A 26,003-nucleotide genomic window follows, 5' to 3' on the forward strand; every position below is an offset into this window, starting at 1 on the left:
CTACCATAGGCACACAAGGGCCTCAAATGAACTAATGAAGTCTTAGTTTTTAAGCTGGGTAGTTAAGTTCACGGGTGTTCATGATTTTTGATGTGTAAATTTCTATTGTATGTAAGTATCTTCTGTGTTAGTTGCATGTAGGTTAAGAAGTACAGGTTACAATCCCTCTCAAGAAACCCTTGGGGTTATATGTCTTCCAAACTTCTGAATACTTCAGACCTTAGAATGGCAACACTACTTAGAAATATATACATACTACATTTGCAAAACACATCCTGGGTTGTCTAGGGTAGCACCTATAATCAAACACATTACTATTTTTTTGCAGTAAATTTTATAAATATTCACATCAAGTGGAATAAAATTATTAGTTCTATGTCTGGTTTTGCAGTTTTCAGAGCTTGTCAGGATTTAAGATTTGAAACTATGGATACATGACTGTGGATTTATCTAGTGAATAAGAGCAAACTTAAAGAATTAAGTGAGTTCAAATAATGGCTTACAACTATACATGCAGCACTGGCCAAGTTAATTTATCCTTCCTCTCATGAAAATAAAAGGAAGATGGACAATAGTATCTACTCCATAGGTTTATGGTGTGGATTTAATGACATAACACAAGAAGGGTGCTTAGTAGTGCGCCTGATGCACTGTGCTGCTGGACATTAGCAGCTATGCCTAAACAAACACTTTTAGCACTAATGAACTTGAAAAAAAAAAAAAACCTATTAAGGTTAAATAGGTTCCTTCACCCATATATTTATATACTTAACATGGCTTACAGTATTAGGGCAAACTTGGCCAGATTTCTTTACAGGTTCTTTCATGCTAAGAAAGATTTCAGACTTCAAAGAGCAGTTAAGTTTTTCAAAACTGTTTTCACCATTTACAGAAATCATAAAAACTCTTTAAAGGTTCTTTGGCTACAGTTTCATAATTATTTCTTATAACATTTACTCTTAGGAGGAAGCACTAAAATATGTCTATAGTAAATATACATTCAACTACTTTTAGATTTTCAAAGAAATCTTAAGTTTGGAGGTAATGCAGACTCTTGATTATTCCTGTTTTTATTCCCCTTCTGTTATGGACTTTTCCAGATTATTCACTAATTAACGAAAGGGTACAAACTCTTAGATTTAATTTAATCTCCAAAACGTCATCTTAATAACAGGTGCCAGGGCTGCTATTCCTGCAGTCTTCTGAGAACTCAAACAAGAAGGAACTATTCTGTATCTCTGCTGAATTAAGCCTATAACAAATATAACAACAGTCACAGTTGCTTTTTTTTTTTTTTAAAGTTTGTTTATTTATTTTGAGAGACGGGGAGGGGGGGAGGGAGAGAGAGAGAGAGAGAGAGAGAGAGAGAGAGAGAAAGAGAGAGAAAGAATCCCAAGCAGGCTCCATGCTCAGAGCAGAGGCCAACCCGGAGTTTGATCTCATGACACTGAGACCATGACCTGAGACAAAATCAAGAGTTGGACACTTAACCAGGTGCCCCTGTCTTGTTTTGTTTTGTTTTGTTTGTTTTTAAGTAAGAAATTACATGTAAAGCCCAGTAATTTAAGAGAAATTTAATGTGGAATAAAAACATTTCTTTAAAATTTTTCAGTATTTTACTCACTCCATGCATTCTATTTAGTGCATTAAAATACTTTGTTAGATATTTAGTCAAAGAGGGTTTCAGTATTTTATGCAGTAATTACAAAGGCAATGAGATCAACCATAAGGATGTAACAGAATAGATCTGAATCCCCTTTGAATTTATTTAGATACAAATATTATTAGTGGAGCCACATATAAACATAGGGATCTCACTGAATTTTAACATTAAAGGTCACTTAAAAAAATATTTCATGTTAATATCTATCACACCAACTACTTACTTGATAGAGTCTCATGTTAGTGCTTTTCCCCTCCATCTTTCACTTCTTGAAGGAAATGTAAGGGAATGTCTTCAAGGTCTTTTTGATTAATAAAAACTAAATGCATGCCTCAACATCTATAGAAGGATTCCAAGGTAAATAAGCTTGTTGGGATGCTTTATCACTACTCTACCAATTTTGTAACACTAGCAATTACTCTGACACTATATTACAAATAAGCCCAATTTAAATTACAGGAATATCACATTCCTTCATTTTCTCTCCTTTGGCTGTTTGTTTTATCCTGGCATGCCCTTAGTTCAGTTACGGTTCTCTCTCTCTTTTTCTCTCTCTCATTCATATGCAAGTAACTCTGGTGGTTGTTGATGATGATGATGATGAGGATGAGGATGATTATTCTAATACTAGTTTTTATTCTTACATCCACCCAAAACTCTGATCTTTACTTTTCTTACACTGAATATAAGGAATAGCTTATAATTCCACTTCTCATAATTTGCTCATTAAAACTCGTAATTCATTATAATTATTCTATTATGTCTTCCTACCAAGTATATGTGTTCAAATACTAACATATCAAAACATACGTTATTATAAACAACGTACTTGCTTTTATTTCTCCATTTTATTACACTAGGGCAGTGACCCTAAATTTTTTTTAATGTTATTTATTTTTGAGAGGGAGAGTAAGTGACCACAGTGGGGGAGGGGCAGAGAGAGAGAGAGAGAGAGAGAGAGAGAGAGAGAGAGAGACACAGAATCTGAAGCAGGCTCCAGGCTCCGAGCTGTCAGCACAGAGCCTGATGTGGGGCTCGAACCCACGAACCTTGAGATCATGACCTGAGCCGAAGTCGGACGCTTAACCGACTGAGCCACCCAGGCGCACCAAGCTTCTTTATATTTTTATTTTATTTTATTTTATTTTTTAATTTTTTTTTTCAACATTTATTTATTTTTGGGACAGAGAGAGACAGAGCATGAATGGGGGAGGGGCAGAGAGAGAGGGAGACACAGAATCGGAAACAGGCTCCAGGCTCTGAGCCATCAGCCCAGAGCCCGACGCGGGGCTCGAACTCACGGACCGCGAGATCGTGACCTGGCTGAAGTCGGACGCTTAACCGACTGCGCCACCCAGGTGCCCCTTTATTTTTAATTTAATATTTATTTTCTTTTTGAGAGAGAGAGACAGAGAGAGAGAGCGAGAGCGAGCAAGCACAAGTGGGGGAGGGGCAGAGAGAGAGGGAGAGACAGAATCCAAAACAGGCTCCAGGCTCCGAGCTGTCAGCACAGAGCCCAACGTGGGGCTCGAACGCACGAACCTTGAGATCATGACCTAGGCCGAAGTTGGACGCTCAACTGACTGAGCCACTCAGGCGCCACATTAGGGCATTATATTAAATTTTTAAAAATATGTGTAGAGAGGTTTTATTATCTAGACTATTGAAGACCTTTGTTATTTTAAAAAGAAATACTGTGTCCGTAACAGGGGACAACGTTAGGCTCTACCTCAGCTTCCGAATCCTTCAGTTTTTGAACTTTTTCTTTGACCTTCATCTCAAACACCTGCTCCATCTCCATTTCCATCTTCTTCATCTTAGCTACATGCTCCCTTCTTTCTTCTTCCATTTGTGCAAGAGGGCTCCTGTTGTGAACATTAAGGATAATCATCAGAAGTCTGAAAATGAGAAGTATGATACAAAACTCTGACACGGCGATGAAAACAAATGAGATGCTGTCATCACTAAATTCTGTTTTTTGAAAATAAGCTTGAAAATGATGTTTCAATTATTCTGAACACCATCTTAGATGACACAGATCGCAGATTTGAAGTTTTGTGTATAAATGCATTAAAAATTCTTTAGAAGCTTCAAAAGTTGTATTTCTAATCTAGAATTTCCTTCCAGTTTTATATTTAAACTGGAATCTCTAGTGCACAATTATTATGAAAAGAGACATGAATAACAAACTGTTAGCAGGAGGTTTCTCTAAAGCTAGTTAGTGCATACCAATCTAAAGATGACACATAAAATAAACTGTAGAAGGAAAATGGAAAGGAAACATTCCTAAATTATACTCACAGCATGGAAAATGAGAAGAAAATTATTTAATTTTGTACTTTAAACAAAATTTTATTTTTTGTATTTTTTATTTTTTTACATTTTATTTATTTTTGAGAGAGAGAGAGAGAGAGAGAGAGAGAGACAGAGCACAAGTAGGAGAGAGGCAGAGAGAGAGGGAGACACAGAATCTGAAGCAGGCTCCAGGCTCTGTGCTGTCAGCACAGAGCCTGACGCGGGGCTTGAACTCAAGAACCATGAGATCATGACCTGAGCCGAAGTCAGACACTTAACTGACTGAGCCATCCAGGCACCCCTCAACAAAATTTTAATGCGAAAAAAGGAACTGAGCTAATGAAGTTAATATACATAGCCTATTTGTAGTTCTAAAAATTTCTAAGTGTTATAATCTCTTCTTCTAAGACAATTACTGACATTATAATTGTAAGTTAATTAACACCAATTCAGACTTATTTTAGTAACTGAATTGACATGCTGGAAATGACTACTAGTCAATACCTAGAACATTTTTCATTTCTAGGCCATTTACGGTAATTTCACTGATTATGAAAATTCATTCTACCTATTTTAGTGTCTAAAGTTTCTGTCTTACTTTAAAAGATGTACTGGTGATAAAAAACACACATACACATGAGAAAGAATCAGAAGCAAATAAATATCCTAGTAATTTTTTTTTTTAAATGCCAGAAAACAGACACAAGCATAGTTGAATGGAAGTATTTCAGTCTTCTAACATTAAGGTCCACAGGCTCAATTCTCTACACAATTTTGTTCAAAATTTTCATGTTGGAAAATACTGCAGATGAGCTTTATATAATGGCTAGCATACTTACAGACACAAGGGAATATAAAATTATCAGTAACTTACTATAGTCCCAGGGAGGAAAGAAACATGTACTCTGTGGCTTTGAGGATCTCTGAAAACTATTCAATACACTAGAACAACCTAAAGAGGCAGGCCTTCTTCTGACTTTGTTGATAAAACTTGTTTACTTTGCCTCCACATAAACAGGCTTTGACCACTGAATTGTATATTTAAATTGGTGAATTTTATGTCAGTAAAACAGTTTAAAAAATTAAATCATGGCTTATAAACAAAAACAAAATCAGGCCTTGGATTCACCCATAACCTCTAGGGTTAGTCACTTTAATCCTGATGTGAGACACTCTGATTATGGTAGATTTCTCTCCTAATGAGGCTGAGTATTTTTCCAGTACTCCTCTTCCCCCTATCAAGTAGAAGGACAAAAGAGACTGATGGAATATATTCAACAAGAGCAACAGGTCAGAACACTGGCTATGGATTTTTCTTAGCAAAAAGGGAGGACAAAGCCATGAAGCACTGCTGTGATCAAGATGATCTGTTTTTGCAATTAGTGTAATCTAGAATAAAATGCTAACTGAAGGATAGTTCTTCACCAAAAGTAAACTTACAAACCTGCAGTATATTTTAGCAATTAAACAATTAATCAGAAGTTCTGAAAATGAAACTAAACCAAACATTAACTTAGAACAAAAACCTGCATTCAAAAAGTGAGGTCAAGTGAACAAAATTGTTAAAAAATTTTTTAATGTTTATTTTCGAGAGCGAGAGAGAGCGTGAGCGCATGAGTAGGGGAAGGGCAGAGAGAGTGGGGACAGAGGATCCAAGGCGGGCTCTGCACTGTCAGCACAGAGACCGATGCAGGGCTCAAACCCATAAGCCTTGAGAACATCCTGAGCTGTAATAAGACGCTTAACTGCCTGAGCCTCTGAAATAAATTTTTAAATGTAAATATCATTATTTCATTAAAAGTTAAGGCCCTCCTTGATAATATAGTTCTCATATGTATGGCAGGTGTTTTGGTACAGGGGCTTCCAATCTCTTGAGCAGAGTGGCAATGAATCCCCTGAAATGACACACTAAACGTGTGTGTCCATGCAAGCATTTTTCCGGTGAGGGGGTCCAAAGCTTTTGTTAGATTTTGAGTCTATAAACCTCACTTATTCCATCTCCCAGAACATTTTTAGCCTCTAGAAGAGAAATAATCTAATAACTATTTTTTTTAATTGACAGGTTTAACTGAATATGTATGTTTAAGCAACTGAGACTATCCAACAATATTGGCGTAATCTGAAAACATAGTTCAAAACTGTATAGTAAATAAATTAGAAACTCAGACTGATTTTAAAATTAAATATATATTCCTCCTTATAATAAAGTGCTCATTTAATTTTATCCTTGGGAGGAAAAAAGCAATTCATGTAAATTCAAAGAACTCATGGTATAATTTGCACATGAAAAGGTTACCAGCTAACCAAAAGTAACCACTGTTATTTTGATTTTTATTTAGATAACTCTAGGGGGAAAGACTATATTTTGAAGTTTTCTTTTAAATTCTAAATTTATTAAAAACCTTTACATCTTAAAAGAAAAAAACTTACATGCCTTCAACTGTGTCATATCTAAAAGAACAAAAAACGGAGACTTAAAACACTTAGAGTAAACCACACTAAAAGCAACAATTAAAGGCAAATTCAGAGACGTCACAATTAAGTAATTTAAAGTATGTGCCCTAAAACAAAAGTTTATGGCAAAATTTGTTAAAGCTAGTTAATTTCTTTCCCAAAATTATGTTAATTACTATACCAAATCATTATGAAAATAAGCATGCTGTGCAATTATCTTGACAGCCTGCTCAAATTTTTAAACCTATTTAAATATATGTACTTCCAAAAAAGGAAATATTTACAATATTCGTATCTGAGATACTTTAAGTTTTTCAGCCTTGTAAAAATACTTGACTTCTGATCAAATGAACTGATATTCCAGTATTATAAAAAAATGGTTATACATATCTAAAATAAATTTTTTTAAGCCTCTCATCAGTAAAAATGATCTTTCAAATCTTAAATTAGCACCACATTTGTAGTCACCTTTATGAAAGTGATATTTAGGAAACTGTAATACAATATTGTGCTTACAATGTAGGAAACACAGGAAGAAGGATCATTTTTCATCACATTATTTTTTTCCAAATAAAACTTTTTAACTAGAGGATCAGAAAAACCATTTAAATTGTATCATAGCCTAACTGCTTTAAAAAAAATTTTTTTTTTAAATGTTTATTTATTTTTGAGAGAGAAAGACACAGGGTGCCAGTGGAGGAGGGGCAGAGAGAGAGGGAGACACAGAATCCGAAGCAAGCTCCAGGCTCTGAGCTGTCAGCACAGAGCCCCACGTGGAGCTCGAATCACAAACCCTGAGATCATAACCTGAGCCAAAGTTGGATGGTTAACTGACTGAGCCACCCAGGCGCCCCAGCCTAACTGCTTTTTAATGGGAAATTGTTCTTTACACACATAGACATGCTAAAGCTTATTCACTTAAACTTGTCAGAGAAATTTAAAGGGACTCAGCCAAAGAAATGAAAGGGCCAGGTAAAAGTTTTTTAAAAAGGAAAAAAAAAAAGTCTATAACATAACCTGAGTATCATGCTAAATCTCCAAAGATATAACACAGCTCCTCCTAGGGATCTCTTTAAAGGTTTATGGTTCCTGAAAGCCACCAGATGATTCACCCCTTCATGTGACCAACGAAAAATGACAGCAAGGACCACACAAGGCTGACCTAGTAAGGTTTTACTGTGGTGGTGTTACATGACCCACATTTTGAGTGTAAGAGAAAACAAACACATTTCATTTAAATTATGTGTGGTCTTTCCTGAAGAACACATTAAACAAATACATTCACATACTTTTGCATCAATGGTTAGTAGGCCACTGTGGAAACAGACATGTAGCAATTTTCATACAAAAATTTTCAAAGGAATTCCATTTACATGGAGTTCAAAGAGCAATAAAAATTTCCAAAATTTTTGGGAAACAATAGTTACCAACATTTTATTTTGCCAAGTGAGAGCATTATAACCAAATGTAAACAAAACAATATTCTACTACTATTATATTTTCATGAAAGGACGTCTGAACAAAGGGTAAAGGATACAACTGAATAAATTTAAGTCTTTGGAAAAACTTTGGGAAACTTCAGAAAACTGTCTTTATTTCTCTTTCAATGAAAACTCTGTCATGTACTAAGGGCGCTCTAAAAATCAGCCTTTGAAAATATGTATTTTTAGTCCTTTCTAGGAATTTGGTCATCCATAAAGTTTTCCCAAGCTTACAGATGGAGAAGGCTACAGAAAACAGAAAAATACTGTATGGGAAAGAGGAACAGGGTATGCCCAACTTGAAGCAAGGTATCAATCAATGATAGACAACAGTTCATGAGAGCTACCAATCAAATGTGGTTTTAAGTAAAACATACAAAAGAAGATCAAGGAAGGAATAACTTTAAGAAGCACGTTTAGCAAAAACAAAACAAAACAAAACAAAACAAAACAAAACAAAACAAATAAAACCTTCCTCTTACTGGGGATCACCTTTCTTTCTTTAAGAGATCTGCCATCTGGATATGACTAATTCTTCTCTCTTTTCTTTTACAACCCCTTGTTCAATCTTCTTTGATCTGGAACTTGACCTCCCTCTCTGTTCCTTCAAATTGCCTACCACCCTCCACTCTCCAGTCAGGGGTGAACAAGATACACTCGCCCTGAGGATTTAAGAAGTACTTAAAATAAATGACTTGGTATTTTCTTTGCCAGATACAGGCAATACCTGAATAGCTGCTAGGAATAGTTCCCACTTTTCCAGACTTTGACCTTGAGACAAAATAGCATTTGATGAGATAAACTCAGCTACTTTTCAGATTTTAACCACATAATCTAAATCTTGGTTTCTTCCCAGTTTTACTGAGACATAATTGACATATAATACTGTATAAATTTAAGATGTACAATGTGATATCTAAATCTTATTTTACATCCTTCCAAAATATAATCATTCTAGGACCACTAACCTAACAAAAAGGCATATTTTCAGCTACACAAACCAAATATTTGACCACTGTTTAGTACACTCTACAGTCCATCCAAAACTGCCTCAGAAAATTAAATATGAGATTATTTTACTACTAAATCTTAAAAAGATAGCTTTTATTCTAAAACTAAAGTGTGATTAGCACTTTGTAGAGTATACATTGCCATAGAAAGGTCAATATAATTATTAAAAAATCTTTGTTTTTGAGAGAGCGCACATGCACACATAAATGGGGGAAGAGCAGAGGGCGGGGGGAACAGAGGATCAGAAGCCGGCTCTGCGCTGACAGCACAGAGCCCAATGCAGTGCTCAAACTCACAAACCATGAGATCATGACCTGAGCCAGACGCTTAACCGACTGAGCCACCCAGGCAACCCTATAACTAAATTTTTAATAGATTTGTACATGTATAAATATTTTATGAGGGCAGTGGAAAATACACAGGTCCATTAGCAATCAGCAGATACATAAATGACCTTATTATCAATTTTATTTCTTTCTCAAATTGCCTGCAGATGCTATTTACAGACTATGCAAAGTGATAAAATGACAGCTCTCTGTTTTTAAGAACCAAAGAGATTGTCCAGTTCAATGGTCTTTAAACTAGGTTCTCCGTTTATATGAAGTCTTCCAAAGGTTACTTGAGCCTCTGCAGTTTTAAGAGAATCAATTTCCAGATCCTCAACTTCCATAAAGTCTTGCCTAAAGTGATCTGCCTGAAAATTTCCAAATTACAAATTTTCAAGTTACCGATAGCTCACTTTACAGAAGACCTATTCCCTCTTAACCAGCCCTTAAGCTGAAGTACACTGTCCTAGGTATATCTGGAGGTGTAAAACCCTCCAGGTGACAAGAGAAGTCTTCTTCAGTGATTAATCAAAGTATTATAACAAAATTCCATACAGTGTATCTCCCAGTATTAAGCATGCTTCGAACAAGCTAACTGTGATGTTAGCTGTTAGTAATGCAGTATTTGGGTCCATGCTGGGATGCTGAGTTCAGATACATAATGGAGGGAGGTGGTTAGAAAAGTGGCAATTTTTGTTTAATTACTCTGACTCTTCCACTCCAAACTCCCCACAACCTCAACCTCTCCCTGCCAGTATTATCAAAGGATGCATTGCTATGGAGGGAAGAGTCCCTTGAAAGCAATACAACTAGAACATCACTAAGAAGCCTAAACTCACATTTGCTTATATCACATTTAAATTTTTTAATGTTTTATTTTATTTTTCAGAGAGAGAGAGAGAGAGAGAGAGAGAGAGCGAGCAGGCGAGCAGGGAAGGGGCAGAGAGAGAGAGGGAGATACAGAATCCGAAGCAGGCTCCAGGCTCTGAGCTGTCAGCATGGAGCCCGATGTGGGGCTCGAACCCACAAACTGTGAGATCATGAGCTAAGTCCAAGTTGGATGCTTAACTGACTGAGCTACTCAGGAACCCCTACATCACATATTTAAATATTAGCCATTCTTTTCAGTTCCTCATGAATCAGTCCTTAGTTTTTAGCACGTTAATATTAGCTAAAGCACAAGTTGCTGATACTGATTTAAACAACAAAAACATTCAGCTGCAATGATTTCTGAAATTGTTAACATTTTCAAGATAATAGAAGATACAACCAATAGATAAAACATCCAAGTGACTTCTTTCAGATTCAGTATATTACTCAATAAAGTAGTAAAAACCCAATGTAATAAACCATATCAATATCTATTCTAATCATGCCATTCCCCAACTGGTTCAATCTTTAAAGATATTTTTCTACTTACTATTAACATAAAATAGTGTACTAACTCCTCAGGCAATGTGCTTTTTAGCAGTACAGATATTTTTATTACTTTCAGAGACAAAGTTTGGACATGATTCATCTCATTAAGAAACATATTTCCAACAGAATTCTACTTTTTATGTTTTTGCCTCAGTTATATAGTTTAACTCAAGTAATCCACACTAGAATTCTACTTCTGCAAAAGAATTTTTAACAACACTGTAAGGTTCACTATTTTTCTCTGAATTGCCTTACCTGAATCCAACAGCAGAAATATCACAATACCACTATTTTAAAAGCCTTCTATTAGAAATGTGAAAACAATTCCTTATTTCTAGGACATGAACAAATGTTTAAAAGAAAAAAAGTCACACATTAACTGCATACATTTAATGAATAACATGTACTGATAGCACATTCCCCTTTCACATATAAAATTATCGGTGGCTTTAATTACACATCGTTTTCTTTTAAACAATTAAAAAGTCCCTAAGTTAGTAAGATGCATTTAAAACAGATTAGAATTTTATGAACAATATTTACTATGATGGAGCCTTATGTTTTTGTGCTAAATAAAGTTGTCGGATACAAATGTTGCTAAAAACAAGCAGATTAGAAGTCTTTTTCTTACTCACTAAACCTTATCTCAAATAGAATTTTGTATTTTAAATGTAAACAAATTGTTGAAATATTAACCAAATCAATTTTTAAAACAGCAGTAGTAAACTGTTTTACAAAGCATACATGACTAATCACCTGTATCAGAACCATCTAGGTCGCTTATTAAAAATATAAACTCTCTTGGGGCGCCTGGGTGGCTCAGTCGGTTAAGCGGCCAACTTCGGCTCAGGTCATGATCTTGCGGTCCGTGAGTTCAAGCCCCGCGTCGGGCTCTGTGCTGACCGCTCAGAGCCTGGAGCCTGTTTCAGATTCTGTGTCTCCCTCTCTCTGACCCTCCCCCGTTCATGCTCTGTCTCTCTCTGTCTCAAAAAAAATAAATAAATGTTAAAAAATATATATATATAAACTCTCAAGTCCATCCCACATCTACTGAATCAGAATCTCTTGCCAATTTTTAAACCTAGAAATTTACCTTTTTAACAAGGACATCCTTAAAACCAGAAAATACAGGAATTGATCAGTAAAGTTCCTCAAATATAAGCATGTTAATAGCCTAAAAAGAAATTCTACTTCAAAGGGTCTATGACCCCAACATCATTAGCAAAATATAGAAGGAAATAAACATGAAGTAAGATCTAAGATCAGTTGTAAAAGAGAACTGTTTGTGTCTGCCAGTGACTAATAATGCTTTGTTTGCTTTCTTCTGGAATTTAGGGCCACTGTGGAGACATAACTAAAAAAGAAAAAAGGAGCATTTTCTTTTCCATTTTAAGGAATGCTGACCACTATAAAACATAGTACTATACTGCCACTTTGCTAACTTGCCTTTTTCATTACTGATACAGATGATCCTTCAGGATCATCCTCTAATGGTAGACAACACCTGCTACAAATGTATACACAATGTTAAAATGGTTTTCATAATCCTTACGATGTTCATCAGTCCCAAATAAAGGAAAAATGGGGCACAGATACTGTTATCAAGAACTCCACCAGCTAACTCCCAGGCCTCCTCACACACCTCTTTCTCCCACCCCATCATAAACCACCACAGCTTGAGATACGGACTAGCTCAGCAGGGTGACACCACACACCCGGCAGTCACTCACACTACTCTAATAAGCAAGAGAAGAAATCCAGACTCAAGCTGATTTACTCCCTGGAAATACCGAATAGGAATGGAGAAGGTAACCAAGACTACATTTATCTAAATATCCCTTTTGTTTGGTCCTGTCCCTTGTTTCTACACAATGTTAGTGAAAACTCTGCTACCAAAATGGTTTATTTAAAAAGACAAAGGGTAGAAGCTCTATATTTAGTCTCCATAAAGAGACTATAGAATGTTTATCTTAAAAGTAAAATCAGTTAAGAGATCTTGGTAGTAACTGTTCCCTGCCCTTAAAAAAAGCGTATTTGCAGATACACGTGCCCCTACGTTTATAGCAGCATTATTTACAATAGCCAAGATATGGAAGCAGCTCAGGTGTGCATCCATAGATGAATGGATAAAGAAGATATGGTGTGTACACACACACACACACACACACACACACACACACACACAGGAATATTATTCAGCCATTAAAAAAAATAAAGAATGAGGGGCGCCTGGGTGGCGCAGTCGGTTAAGCGTCCGACTTCAGCCAGGTCACGATCTCGCGGTCCGTGAGTTCGAGCCCCGCGTCAGGCTCTGGGCTGATGGCTCGGAGCCTGGAGCCTGTTTCCGATTCTGTGTCTCCCTCTCTCTCTGCCCCTCCCCCGTTCATGCTCTGTCTCTCTCTATCCCAAAAAAATAAATAAACGTTGAAAAAAAATAAATAAATAAAGAATGAACTTTTGCCCTTTGCAACAACATGGATGGTGCTAGAGAGTATAATGCTAAGTGAAATAAGTCAGAAAAAGACAAATACCATAGGATTTCACTTACATGTGGAATTTAAGAAACAAAACAAAAAAGGGGCACCTGGTGGCTCAGTCAGTTAACCGTCCAACTTCAGCTCAGGTCATGACCTCACAATTCATGAGTTTGAGCCCCACATCAGGTTCTGTGCTGACAGCATGGAACCTGGAGCTTGCTTTGGATTCTATGTCTCTCTCTCTCTCTCTCTCTCTGCCCTTCCCCTGCCCCCTGGAAAACAGATAACGTTAAAAAAAAATAAAATAAAACCAAACAAATGAGCAAAGAGAAAAAGAGAGAGAGATTGAGAGAGGGAGAGACAAACCAAGAAACAAACTCTTAACTGCAGAGAACAAACTGAGGGTTACCAGAGGCGGGGGGGGGGGGGGTGAGTGGAGGGATGGGTTAAATAGGTGATGGGGATCAAGGAGAATACTTGTCGTGATGAGCACTGGGTGATGTAGGGAATTGTGAATCACTATATTGTACACCTGACATGAATATAACACTGCATGTTAGCAGACTGGAATTAAGACAAACTCTTAAAAAATGTATTTGCAGAAGGAGCCATTTGATTTCTAATTGAGGTTCTATTAAACATGTGGTATATGGATTATAAGTACAATGGCAAATGACCAAAAGAGAATGCATGGCTCTTTCACTTAAGGAGCAAGGTAATAAAATACTTCCTGTGAAAATTAAGTAGTAAAATACAAAACTGCCAAAACAAAGTTTAACAACAATAAATTTCTGCTATTGTGCATAAAGACCATTAATCCCGATTTTCTAATGAGTAGCCAAGAACTTGATGAAAATGAAAACAATATGATTATTTACTTACATAAATGATACCTTTTCTGGAGGAAACAAGGTACACTTACTTGGTAAGCTGCCCTTTATTCTTGTTATTATCAACTCCATTATAAGTCACAGCTGCCAGTTTTCTGCTTCGGTAGTTCTCATAGTGTACGTTATTAGTGACATCTTTCAAGTCCTGCATGTGTGTTCTGTCATAAATAAACAACATATCAACAGTTTGCTTCTATGAAGAAAGCCTTGATATACATTCAAAATTTTCCAAAACAAAAATTTCTAGACCTAAAATAAGCAAAAAGACTATTCTTAAGGAAGAACATTCACCCATCTTCATTTACACTCAAGGCAGAGCAAGATACAATATGCTAAACCTGAAACCAATGGAAATTTAGGTTCCAAATGAAAGTTTAAGAGTTCTAAATCTCCTCAAAGTATGACATTTCTACAGAAGAATATTTACCCTTATAGTATATGTCTTATTTTATTAGAGGAAGATTAGCTCCTGCCAAAGCTCATAAAACATAAGAGAAATTGGTTTTCTTTTAGCAATATTATTAAGATTTGAGCTTTTACCGAGGTAATATATATGGATACTTTAGGTCACATATCAAGTTGGATTTAAACCAAGGAAAATAATTTAGAGCATATTCCTATTTCTTCAAACTGTTCAGTGAATGTGATATTTTGGTTAAATGAATTTTGCTCATAGCATTTCTATTATACATAAAATCAATACACATATGAGATGAATTATACAATACAGGAGACAGTTTCATCATTCCTTAATGATTTTAGACACTACAGACACTCTGAGCTGCTCTATGGTTCCCTTTACCTGACCTGGTGTAGCAATACTCTGATTCATCAGAGTCTCCCTTTTCTCATCATCCATTCCTATCTCTGCCATACTCCATCTTTCATGCCCACCACTTTGCCAAATCTCCTTTCCGGGAAACAAACATAAAGGTGCACCGTATTTTTATTTCTCCTGCTATCCAGAAAACATGTACTTTCCCTTTATGAACGGAAGGTGATTTTCAATTACCCCGACTCATCTTCTACTAATGGACATTTCCATGCAATCTCTGATAGTTTAATTCATCCTAAGGGGTACTTCTCGGTTTTCCTCAATTCTCATTTTCTTTATGCTCTTTTCCTTGTTGAATTTATCCTCTTCATGGCCACTACCCCTTTCCATGTCAGTCAAGTCAGGTAGCTGTTTATTCCTAGAATATCCAGCGGTTGAGATGGAATAGCTCATGCTAATTTGTCACGGACTCTTCAAACTTAAGAATCCTACTGCTTTGAAAGCTCTTCCCAGCCTTGAAGTTGAGTGACTCTAACCCCTAACAATTTTCTCCTTGGTGGTCAGTCATTTTTTGGTACCAGTATATGTTATGGATAACACCACACAACCTTTTCAACTTTACTATAAGCTGCCCTTTGTAAGAAATATTTTTGCCATCACTTCTTGTACTCTTGAGACAAATAGCATATAACAGGCGGTTTTAAAAAATTGGTAACTAAGTATTAAAGCTTAGGTAAGATAAATACTGTTGATTTTCTGGAACAAATTACTGTTACCAGTTTCTCTGAGTAGAGAATAATAAAAACAAATAACTGTACCAATATAAAAATACTTGTTGTATTTTAAATATAGATTACCTCATTATGGAATCACTGAAAAATCACCACAGGACCTGAGGTGGAGCACTTAATAGTTGAAATACAAGATGTGTAAAATAAAAATAAGGTGAATTTATTAACTGTTTAAGCAAGCTATTTCTGTTAATGTCATCTAACATTTTAGATAATGAAAGATTTTTCCCTTTCCCTAAAATAACCTTCTTTATCATACCTAGTTCAGATTTTTTTCAGGACATAATGGTCTCTGTTTCCACCTATTTAAATATGCTTCACTTTATTTTTATCTTTTTTGAGAGAGAGAGAGAGAGAGAGAGAGAGAGAGAGAATGAGAATCTTAAGCAGACTCCATGAGCCATCCCATGTCCCTGGGATCATGACTTGAGCTGAAATCGAGAGTTGGACACTCAACTGACTAAGTCACCTAGGTGCTCCCACTTTACTTTTTATGATTCAACTCATTCCTCCATTCTTCAAATCAATAATTAGCAATAAGTTTTCTCCAGTTTCAGGAACTTAATCATCTTTTCCATTTCTCACTGCTGGTATCATGGCCTTCTTTTCTCTCCTTTTGTTTTCTTTCTCTATTTAATTTCTGCACTGTCCTTCACCACACTCTGAAAATATCCATTATCAAGTTTGTCTCCTTTCCATTGCCTTCTTTGGTTTGCCTACAACAACCGCCAGTTCTCTTAATTAGCAAAATGACACTTCTTTGAACCTGGGTCTTTCTTAGAAGCAACGACTATTCCTAACTTTAACCTGCAAGATTGCAATTACTTGGAATTTACAGACCTCTGGAATACTGGTGGTGATGAGATTTCCTTGCTTTAAGTACCCATTAAATATCTACTAGGTGCCTTACAAGACATGAGCTACATTAAATAAAAATCTTTCTCACCTCTACTACAAACCTACAAGAAAAATTAATAAAATATTCTTAAGCGTCTCATTTTCAAACTATAATACTCTCCTTTTCAAGGATGTTTTACACATTTAAATGTAAAAACTGCAAATGAAAAATTGTGATAAAAAGTAAAGTAAAGCCATCTAGCATAAGTAAACATTTATGCTTTAGGAAGAAAAACAAATGTGCTGCAGCATATTGAAGAAATAAATGAGCTTCTCATTAAGTAAAATCACCTAACCATCTACCTCAAGGAGCTGAAATCAACATCTTCGCCACACTCAATGATAAAAATATTAAACAGGACCACTCCCAATCTTACAAATAAGCATCAGTGAATGACTATATTTATTCTAATCGATGTTAAGACATCTATTTCTATGAATCCTTTTGTATCTGACCCACTCCATGAAATATACACTTACTCTAAATTCTTTTAATCCATCTAAGTAATCATTTTACAACACATACCTGCTTTATATTATGTAACTTCAGAATTTTTTATATTTTCATACTTGTATGACTGTCTTGCAGCTTTCCTATGCTCAATCTTCCTACAGGAATGGTCCGTTTGTTCTGCAATACTTTTATCCTAGTGAGTCCCACTCACCAGCTGCCAGGCTATGTACCTTCAAATGTTCAAAGTCTGGCTTCCAGCTCAGTAACTAGCCTTCCCCTCTACAGTATTTTAGTTTTGCAGTCAATTATTGATTGCATATTTAAAAATACACAAGATGGGCTCCTGGATGGCTCAGTTGGTTAAGCATCCGACTTCGGCTCAGGTCATGACCTCACAGTTTGTGGGTTCGAATCCCACATCGGGCTCTGTGCTGACAGCTCAGAGCCTGGAGCCTGCTTCAGATTCCGTTCTCCCTCTCTCTCTCTGCCTCTCCCCCGCTCATGATCTGTCTCTCAAAAATAAATAAACATTTAAAAAAAAATACACAAGACCGGAGCACCTGAGTGGCTCAGTCGGTTAAGCATCCAACCTCGGCTCTGGTCATGATCTTACGGTTCGTGAGATCAAGCCCGGCCCTGGGCTCTGTGCTGACAGCTCGGAGCCCAGAGCCTGCTTCAGATTCTGTGTCTCCCTCTCTTTCTGCCCCTCCCCTGCTCTCACTCTGTCTCTCTCTCTCTCTCTCAAAAATAAATAAATATCAAAAGAATTTTTAAAAATAATAAGATAAATAAAAATAAAAATACACAAGACAAAGTTATAGAATACCACTGTGTCAAGCACGGGGCAAGCTGCAGAGATTTAAAATTGGGGGAAAGAATAAGATCAGAGAGAATGGACTGGCAATTAATATTTATAAAATTTCCTGGGGTGTTTGGAGGCTCAGTTGGTTAAGAGACTGACTCTTGATGATTTTGGCCCAGGTCATGTCACACAGTTCGTGAGATCAAGCCCCACAGCGGGATCCACACTGACAGCATGGAGCCTGCTTAGAATCCTCTCTCCCTCTCTCTCTGCCCCTCCCCTGCTCATGTATGCTTGCATGTGCTCTCTCTCAAAATAAATAAATAAACTTAAAAAAAATTCCCTACATATATACTGTCATAAGCAATTATATTATTAATTCTTTTGAAGTCACACCTTAAGAAAGGAAGAGAAAGGAAATAGTTCATGATAGAAACTGAAACGGTATATTCTCAAAAGTGAGACAGATGGGCCCCCTCTCACATGCCTCTGTTCTTCTCCCACTGTGTGAGGCCTGGCAACCCCAACAACTGAATCACCCCTATCCTCCACTTCCTACCTAAAGCACCTGGTCATAAGCTCCTTTAAGAAAGACTAACTACATAGCAATCTCTTTGATCTCCAAATTCACTGTGATATTTAGTATACTTCTGGAGGTAGCAGTCTGACTCACTTAAACTTCCCTCCTGACTTGTAAGAATAACTTTACTGTTCCATGACTTCCAATGACCAACAATATGCAAGTTAATACTTCTAAATAGATAAGGATACTCCTGTGCATTAGGAAACTGCATGATAGTATGAAAATAAATAAACCTCAACTTTAGATGGCCATCCAAAACTGGAGGCTGAAAAGAGTATGTGGTGAGGGCCTGGAGAAGTAAGCACGATGGGGGTGCAGAGAAGTGGGGAAAGGGTGTGAGGTGGCAAGAGGAAAGAATTGATCTCAACATGAAAACACTGAGGTTTCTTTTGATGCCCTTTCTGTTTCTTGCCCACTAATGTCTCTGCTTCTATTCAACTTTTTCTTCATGGTTTCAAGTCCCAGTCTTTTTTTTTTTTTTTTTTTAATTTTTTTTTAACGTTTATTTATTTTTGAGACAGAGAGAGACAGAGCGTGAACAGGGGAGGGTCAGAGAGAGGGAGACATAGAATCCGAAACAGGCTCCAGGCTCTGAGCTGTCAGCACAGAGCCCGACGCGGGGCTCGAACTCACGGACCGCGAGATCGTGACCTGAGCCGAAGTCGGCCGCTTAACCGACTGAGCCACCCAGGCGCCCCATCAAGTCCCAGTCTTCTAATCAGGATTAGTTCAATGTCCTGCTCTCATAGGCTTTCCTTCTCTTTCATCAGCTGCACAAGGTACAATTTAGGAGTACTGTTTTCTCGCCTGGGAGGAAGATCAGTTCTGTTCACTGTGTCCTAGTACCAAAAACACCCCACTCACCAGGCTGGATACCGTTTAACATTCAAAATCTAGTTTTTAACTCAAAGCCTAGCCTTCCCTTCCAGGTATCCCAAGCTTTTCACATAAAAGAGCAAAAGCCTTTTCCTTTCCATCTTCCATCTCAACAAGAAGTATAACAAAAAAAGAGACTCATTTTCCCACATATTGCTAGTGACACAGCTTATTTTGTATTTTTGCCAACAGCTTTAAAACCTGGCAAAATAATCCAAGTTGTCTCCAAGCAGTGCTTACTTGAGTGCTAGAATGAAGATACCAATTTAAGTTAGCTATATTTTAAAAAACCAAAATAAAATAGGGGTGCCTGGGTGGCTCAGTCGGTTAAGCGTCCAACTTCGGCTCAGGTCATGATCTGGCAGTTCACAAGTTTGAACCCCGTGTCAGCTCTGTGCTGACAGCTCAGACCCTGAAGCCTGCTTCAGATTCTGTATCTCCTTCTCTCTCTACCCTTCCCCCAGTTGCATGCCATCTCTCTCTCCAAAATAAATAAAAAACATTTAAAAAAAATAATAAACAAATCAGCTATACCTATAGAAGACAAAAATAAATCTATATTTTGAGAAAGAAAAAAACTTACATAATTTAATCATTGCTCAAACTTACCTTATCAACATATTTCTTAGAATTGTAAAATCACAATGTTCACCATTTTCAACTATATAAAAAAAAAGAAACAACACACTAAGCCCAGTATTTTCAAAGGAAATTTCACAAAATGCTGGAGGTAACAATGAGAGAATATGCAACATTTCATTAATTTTTCAATACTTTTCTTTAGATCAATTTTTCATTCAAGTTTTAACACTATAACATAGTACTTAATTTAAGGGCATGCCAGACAAGTGTAGTCTAATAGTATTTAGTGTAGTTTAATCTTAAATGATAAAATATACAAACCTAGTAAATGAGCTCTACAGAAAAAAAAATTTTGAAATTTTGAAAGGGGACATCATGTATTCATTTGTAAACAGAATATATTTGTTCTATAATAAAATGTGTTTTAAAAGTTTAGTATTAGGGTGAGGGGGAATGACTTTAGTAGCCAAAATAAAAATGTGAGTCAATAACTTTAAGGTTCTTTATTTTAAAGAACTGTATCACTAATAATAACATTCTGGTGGTAAAGGGGGGGACTAAAACTAGAGAAATAAATTCTTTAGCACACATTTCTAAGGACTGTATAAGTTCTAAAGCCTCAGCTCAGCAACTGAAAGTTACCTGAGGATGACACAGAGGTGGGAACAAGTATAGCCTCACTGATAGGGAAAGCTGCTGATAAGGACAATAACTTAGAACAAGAACCAAAAAATTACAGAATTTTTCAAACTAATACTAACAAGTATAAAAATAATCATGACTCAATCTTAGTTCCAAGTTACTATAACACAGAAGACTAGATATTAGGTTAAACCAATATAACAAACACAAATCTGGGGAAACATGTCTATTGCCAAGAAGACTTCTGAAATTTGATGCTATAAACTAAGATTTTGTTGGTATTTAAAACTCTCTGCAAAATTAGTAGAGTATCTCTTAACAAATAATTTTTTTTTGTCCTAAAAATGTGATGCCCAAAAAAAGTTGATTTTTACCCCGAGAAGGAATATTATGAATGTTTTCATTCAGTTTAAAGTGAAAAATTGTTCTCAATCATTCCTGAAGGTCCCAGACCCATCTGAGACTCAGATAAAAGTGAGTCCTTTTCTCTGAAACTGTTTTCAAACAGTAAAGAATTCTTACACTTTAAGTATGTTTTCAAACAAGAAAACAGGAGTAGAGTTAATGATGGGATGGAGGTGGGAGAGTGGGGCACTGATGAGTGACTTGGAGAATATCACAATTAGGATTCAGCGCATGCTTGCCTGACCTGACAATGTACAAAGTCTGAGAAACTAGAATGTACTTATGAGCAAATGAGGCTAAATGAAACTGAATTCAGAACTATCTTTGAAAATCTAGAATATATCAATGTGAAATACAAATATTTGATAACACTGTTAAATCTTATAGAAAGTCATTCATTGAAGAAAACCTTACCTTCAGCAACACCCCAAGGATACTGCCTTCCTCTGACCCTTTTGCCATTAACTTCAATGATAGTATTACTACCTACCACAGCAAGAGGTAAACGGTCCTATAAAACAAAGTATTCTTGTTCAAATGTATCTCTGTAGTCCTCACAAATTTAAGAATAAAGAAGTTTATATTATTCAACACATTACCAAAAAAAAAAAATTACCTTGACAGTTTCTGTATTCACTTTTATAAGGCATTCGATTACTATTCAGTAAACTGTCATTACATGGATTCTCACCAATATAAACAATGAATAAAATTATATTTTCTCTGAAAATTTAAAAATCCTAAGGCATACATACTCCACTCATCAAATTATGTTAAAAAGTCATCCCCCAAAGAAGCTGTCCCATACTGAAAAAAATTCAAAGGAAATAAAAATGTATTAGCAGTTAGAGGGAAAACATGAGGCTTGTAACTAGCATGCTCATCTACCACAAACCAACTCTAACAGCCCTGGAAGCACGGAATATTATACATGCTAAATTCTACCTTTGAAAGTCCAGATCTGGGGTTCTGGATTTGTATTTATCCACACTTAACTCAGAGTACAATCTTTCAAAATTCTTGTACCTTCCAAAAATATTTAACAATATATAAAATATATGACTACTTTATAAAACCTCAGAAACTCTTCATTGGTCAGGTACATGTATTTCATTATTCCAAGGTAATTATTTGCTTATATAATGCCATTAATTAATACATCACTTTTAGGTCTAGACTAGTACTTAGGAAATGACTATAAATTAAAAATACAGGGGCACCTGAGTGGCCCAGTCAGGTAAGCATCTGACTTCAGTTCAGGTCATGATCTCACGATTTGTGAGTTCAAGCCCCACATTGGACTTGGTGCTGATAGGTCAGAGCCTGGAGCCTGCTTCAGATTCTGTGCTTCCCTCTTCTCTCTGCCCCTCCTCTGCTCAAGCTCTTTCTCTCTCAAAAATAAATAAATAGGGGCGCCTGGGTGGCGCAGTCGGTTAAGCGTCCGACTTCAGCCAGGTCACGATCTCACGGTCCGTGAGTTCGAGCCCCACGTCAGGCTCTGGGCTGATGGCTCGGAGCCTGGAGCCTGTTTCCGATTCTGTGTCTCCCTCTCTCTCTGCCCCTCCCCTGTTCATGCTCTGTCTCTCTCTGTCCCAAAAATAAATAAAAACGTTGAAAAAAAGAAGAAAAAAAAATGAAAATAAATAAATAGACATTTAAAAATAAATAAATAAAAATACAGAAAATTATGTTGGTATAGGTTTTGGTTGTTTTTTATAAAAGACAAAAAAAAAACCCATATTTTTGTCTGGCTCTTAAACAAAGACTATACAAAAACAGTGCTTAGGAACAAGTCCTCTCCATTCTCATTACATATTTTTTAAGGAGGAAAGTTATACAATATAAAACCAGTCAACTGAAAACTGAAGACAGATTATAAAACAGAGATTATGCTATTCATCTCTCTATTCAACAAAGTTAGTTAATTGCAAAGTTGAATTCAAGACTGAATAATCTCCCTATTCATTTTGTAAGCCAGCTACTTAAGAACACTGATTTTTTTTTATCTTTTCAGTGAATATTTCAGTGGCTTTAAGGCCTGAAACATTTTAGTATATGTATGTGAATAAACCTACCTTTATCTTTTTAACAAGCTTATTTTCTTCTTCATCATCTGTTTCTGGAAATTCATATATTTTAATTTTATGTTCTTGGATTTCTTTCATTATCTAAAATGAGCAAAAGAACACCACACATAATTAGTACATTAGCTTTATTTGTATTATATTCTTTTAAAATTCCTGATTCTTCAGCTCTAATTCCTTTACTATTTTTCAATGATGCAAAACTATAATCTAAAATCAAAGTACTATACTGATCTTTTTAAAAAAACTATTAAGTTCATATATAAACACCATTCTCCAAAATCCAATTACTTAATAAGTTAATGGTTATAATACCAAAAGAGATCTAAAAATGATTTAAGATTCCAGAAAGGGCTTTCTCTAGTTGATTTCTATATAATGGTTTTACATCATTTACTCACAATGACTGAGATTCTTTCTCTAAATAGAACTCTCACCAACTATTTTATTCAGATGAATCAACATAACTTAAACTCACCTAAAATTTTAGTAAAATTAGTAAGTGAAACTAAGTACAGCACTGGCTCCAGGAGAAAAAATTTGCACACTGATCAGAAAATATCCTCACATGTACATTTGTGTACACAAAATCAAGGAGCAACAGATATAAAATGAAGAAGTACACAAGGAGAAAACATGCCCCACAAGCTAAGAAGCCAGCAAGTTAATAAAGAGAATGCAAAGACAACTTATTAACATCAGAAATGACCTACTTCAAACTAAATTATCTTTTCCCACATCACTCCAAATTTTAAACAAATCACAGATAACCAAATAATGTTCAACTACCTACCCTATTCAAACTCATAATAAACTGATGGTCAATATACCTAGAACTAGGTCCTTGCCTTTACTGGTATTTCAGCACTACTATCACTTGTAGGGATCCCCAGCAGCATAAAGGCACTCTAAACAAAATGTGTTACATGGTTACTAAAGTAGGTAGAGGCAAAATGCCACAGAGAAAAACATGAGAATAAATGAAGTGTCAAATACATGGCTAGGAGAAAAAACGAAATACTAGGGGCCAGCTCTAAGAGCAGTGGTTCTTGGGGTGCCTGGGTGGCTCAGTCAGTTAAATGACCGACTCTTGATTTCAGCTCAGGTCATTATCTCACAGTTGTAAGATCTGTGTTAGGTGCAGAGTCTACTTAAGAGTCTCACTCATAGTCTCTTTCTCTCTCCCCCTGTCCCTCCCCTGCTTGCTTGTTCTCTCTTTCTCTCTCTCAAAAAAAGCAGTGGTTACATATTAAAGATCCCAAATCTCCACCTTAATTTACAAAAATAATTGGTAAAGATACAGTCCAATAACTCATTCTTTTTTTTACATTTTTAAATGTTTATTAATTTTTGAGAGAGAGAAACAGAGCATGAAAGGGGGATGAGCAGAGAGAGAAGGAGACACAGAATCTGAAGCAGGATCCAGGCTTTGAGCTGTCAGCACAGAGCCCAACTTGGGGCCTGAACCCACAAACCGTGAGATCATGACCTGAGCTGAAGTCCAGACACTTAACTGACTGAGCCACTCAGGTGCCACTCCAATAACTCACTCTAAAAAAGTTCTCCATAAACTCCAAGAGAGTGCGTGGTCCCACAACCATTTTCTGGGATAATCTGACACCAGCCACAGAATGGCAAGACCCTCCCCAAGAGGATCTGTGCAGGTCGATGCCAGGCAAATCTCTAGGATTTGAATTTTGAAACCAAGCCTTGCACCTGAGATAAAACACAGGAGTGCTGTGCTGCCTAGCAGGCAGGTGGCTTAGACTCAAAACAGGATGAAGGCAGGGATCTGACAGAAGCTGGGGAAACAGTAAGGATGACCGTTTGCTCTTCTGTGAGGGCTTCCTGAGGAGTGGCAGGTGCGAGATTCCCAGCCCTAGGGACGGAGAGTGGGGCAACACCATTCTCCACCACACCCCCCCATCAACACTGACCAACTTCATTGAGAAAAACAGCCGCTTACACCAAACCCAGTTCCCCTGTGCCCTGGATGGCAACTCTACCATGGCAAATCCACCTGAGAGTCAATGCAGCAGGCCGCTCCCCCAAAAGACCAGCACAAACCCCATGCATGCACCAAATCTACTGATCATAGAATACTGCAAAGCTTCAGCTCTAGGGTAAATAGGATATAGTTTCCTTTTTTGGTGGGGGATCTTTTCATAATACAGCCATTACTCTCAGACCAGGAATACAACAGGCTTTCCTAACAACCACACAAAAAGAAACAGTGACCTAGACAAAATGACAAGATGGAGGAACTCACCCCAAAAGAAAGAGGAAAAAGTCCCAGCCAGAGACTCAATCAGTAAAGATACAAGTAAGATGACTGAACCAGAATTTAAAACAATAATCATAAGTATACTGGCTGGACTTGAGAAAAGCATAGAAGATACTAGAGAATCCCTTACTACACAGATAAAAGAACTAAAAACTAGTCAGGCTAAAATAAAAAATGCTATAACTGAGATGCAAAACTAAATGGATGCAATTGACAAGGATGGACGAAAAGGGAGAACAAATCCGTGATATGTAAGATAAAATTATAGAAAATAATGAAGCTGAAAAGGGAAAGGTATTAAATCATGAAGGCAGACTTAGGGAACTCAGTGACTCCTTACAGTGCAATATTATTAACATCACAGAAGTCCCAGAAGAAGAGAAAGAAAAGGGGGCATAAGGTTTATTTGAGCAAATTATAGCTGAAAACTTCCCTAATCTGGGAAAGGACAAAGACATCAAAACCCAAGAAACACAGAGAACTCCCATTAAATTCAACAAAAGATGTGTCATAGTCATCAAGATGTGTCATAGTCAAATTAACAAAATACACAAAGAATCCTGAAGGCAGCAAGGGGGGAAAAAAGTGCTTATCCTACAAGGGAAGACAGATCAAGTTCACAGCAGATCTGTCCACAGGAACTTGGCAAGCTAGAAGGAAATGGCATGATATATTCAACGGGCTGAATGGGAAAAATATGCAACCAAGAATACTTTATCCAGCAAGGCTGTCATTCATAATAGAAGGAGAGATAAAGAGTTTCCCAGACAAAAACTAAAGCAGTTTATGACCACTAAACCAGCCCTGCAGGA

The 26,003-nt window shown here is 36.6% G+C and overlaps 1 protein-coding gene across 11 annotated transcripts in view; it reads right to left on the minus strand.

The window, feature by feature from the left end:
* SEPTIN7 (septin 7) overlaps positions 1 to 26,003 on the minus strand; it is a 118,920-nt gene that overhangs the window by 3,554 nt on the left and 89,363 nt on the right. For all 11 annotated transcript variants that reach the window (XM_040472259.1, XM_040472260.1, XM_040472258.1 and 8 more), the window contains 5 exons: positions 22,899 to 22,991; positions 21,238 to 21,334; positions 19,804 to 19,855; positions 14,049 to 14,174; positions 3,393 to 3,528 (listed from right to left, as the gene is read on the minus strand). In XM_040472259.1, the coding sequence (XP_040328193.1) occupies positions 3,393 to 3,528; positions 14,049 to 14,174; positions 19,804 to 19,855; positions 21,238 to 21,334; positions 22,899 to 22,991 (504 nt within the window). The remainder of the gene's footprint in view (positions 1 to 3,392; positions 3,529 to 14,048; positions 14,175 to 19,803; positions 19,856 to 21,237; positions 21,335 to 22,898; positions 22,992 to 26,003) is intronic.

Source organism: Herpailurus yagouaroundi, unplaced genomic scaffold, assembly GCF_014898765.1.
Source record: "Herpailurus yagouaroundi ecotype Mexico unplaced genomic scaffold, PumYag 100, whole genome shotgun sequence".
NCBI classification, from domain to species: domain Eukaryota; kingdom Metazoa; phylum Chordata; class Mammalia; order Carnivora; family Felidae; genus Herpailurus; species Herpailurus yagouaroundi.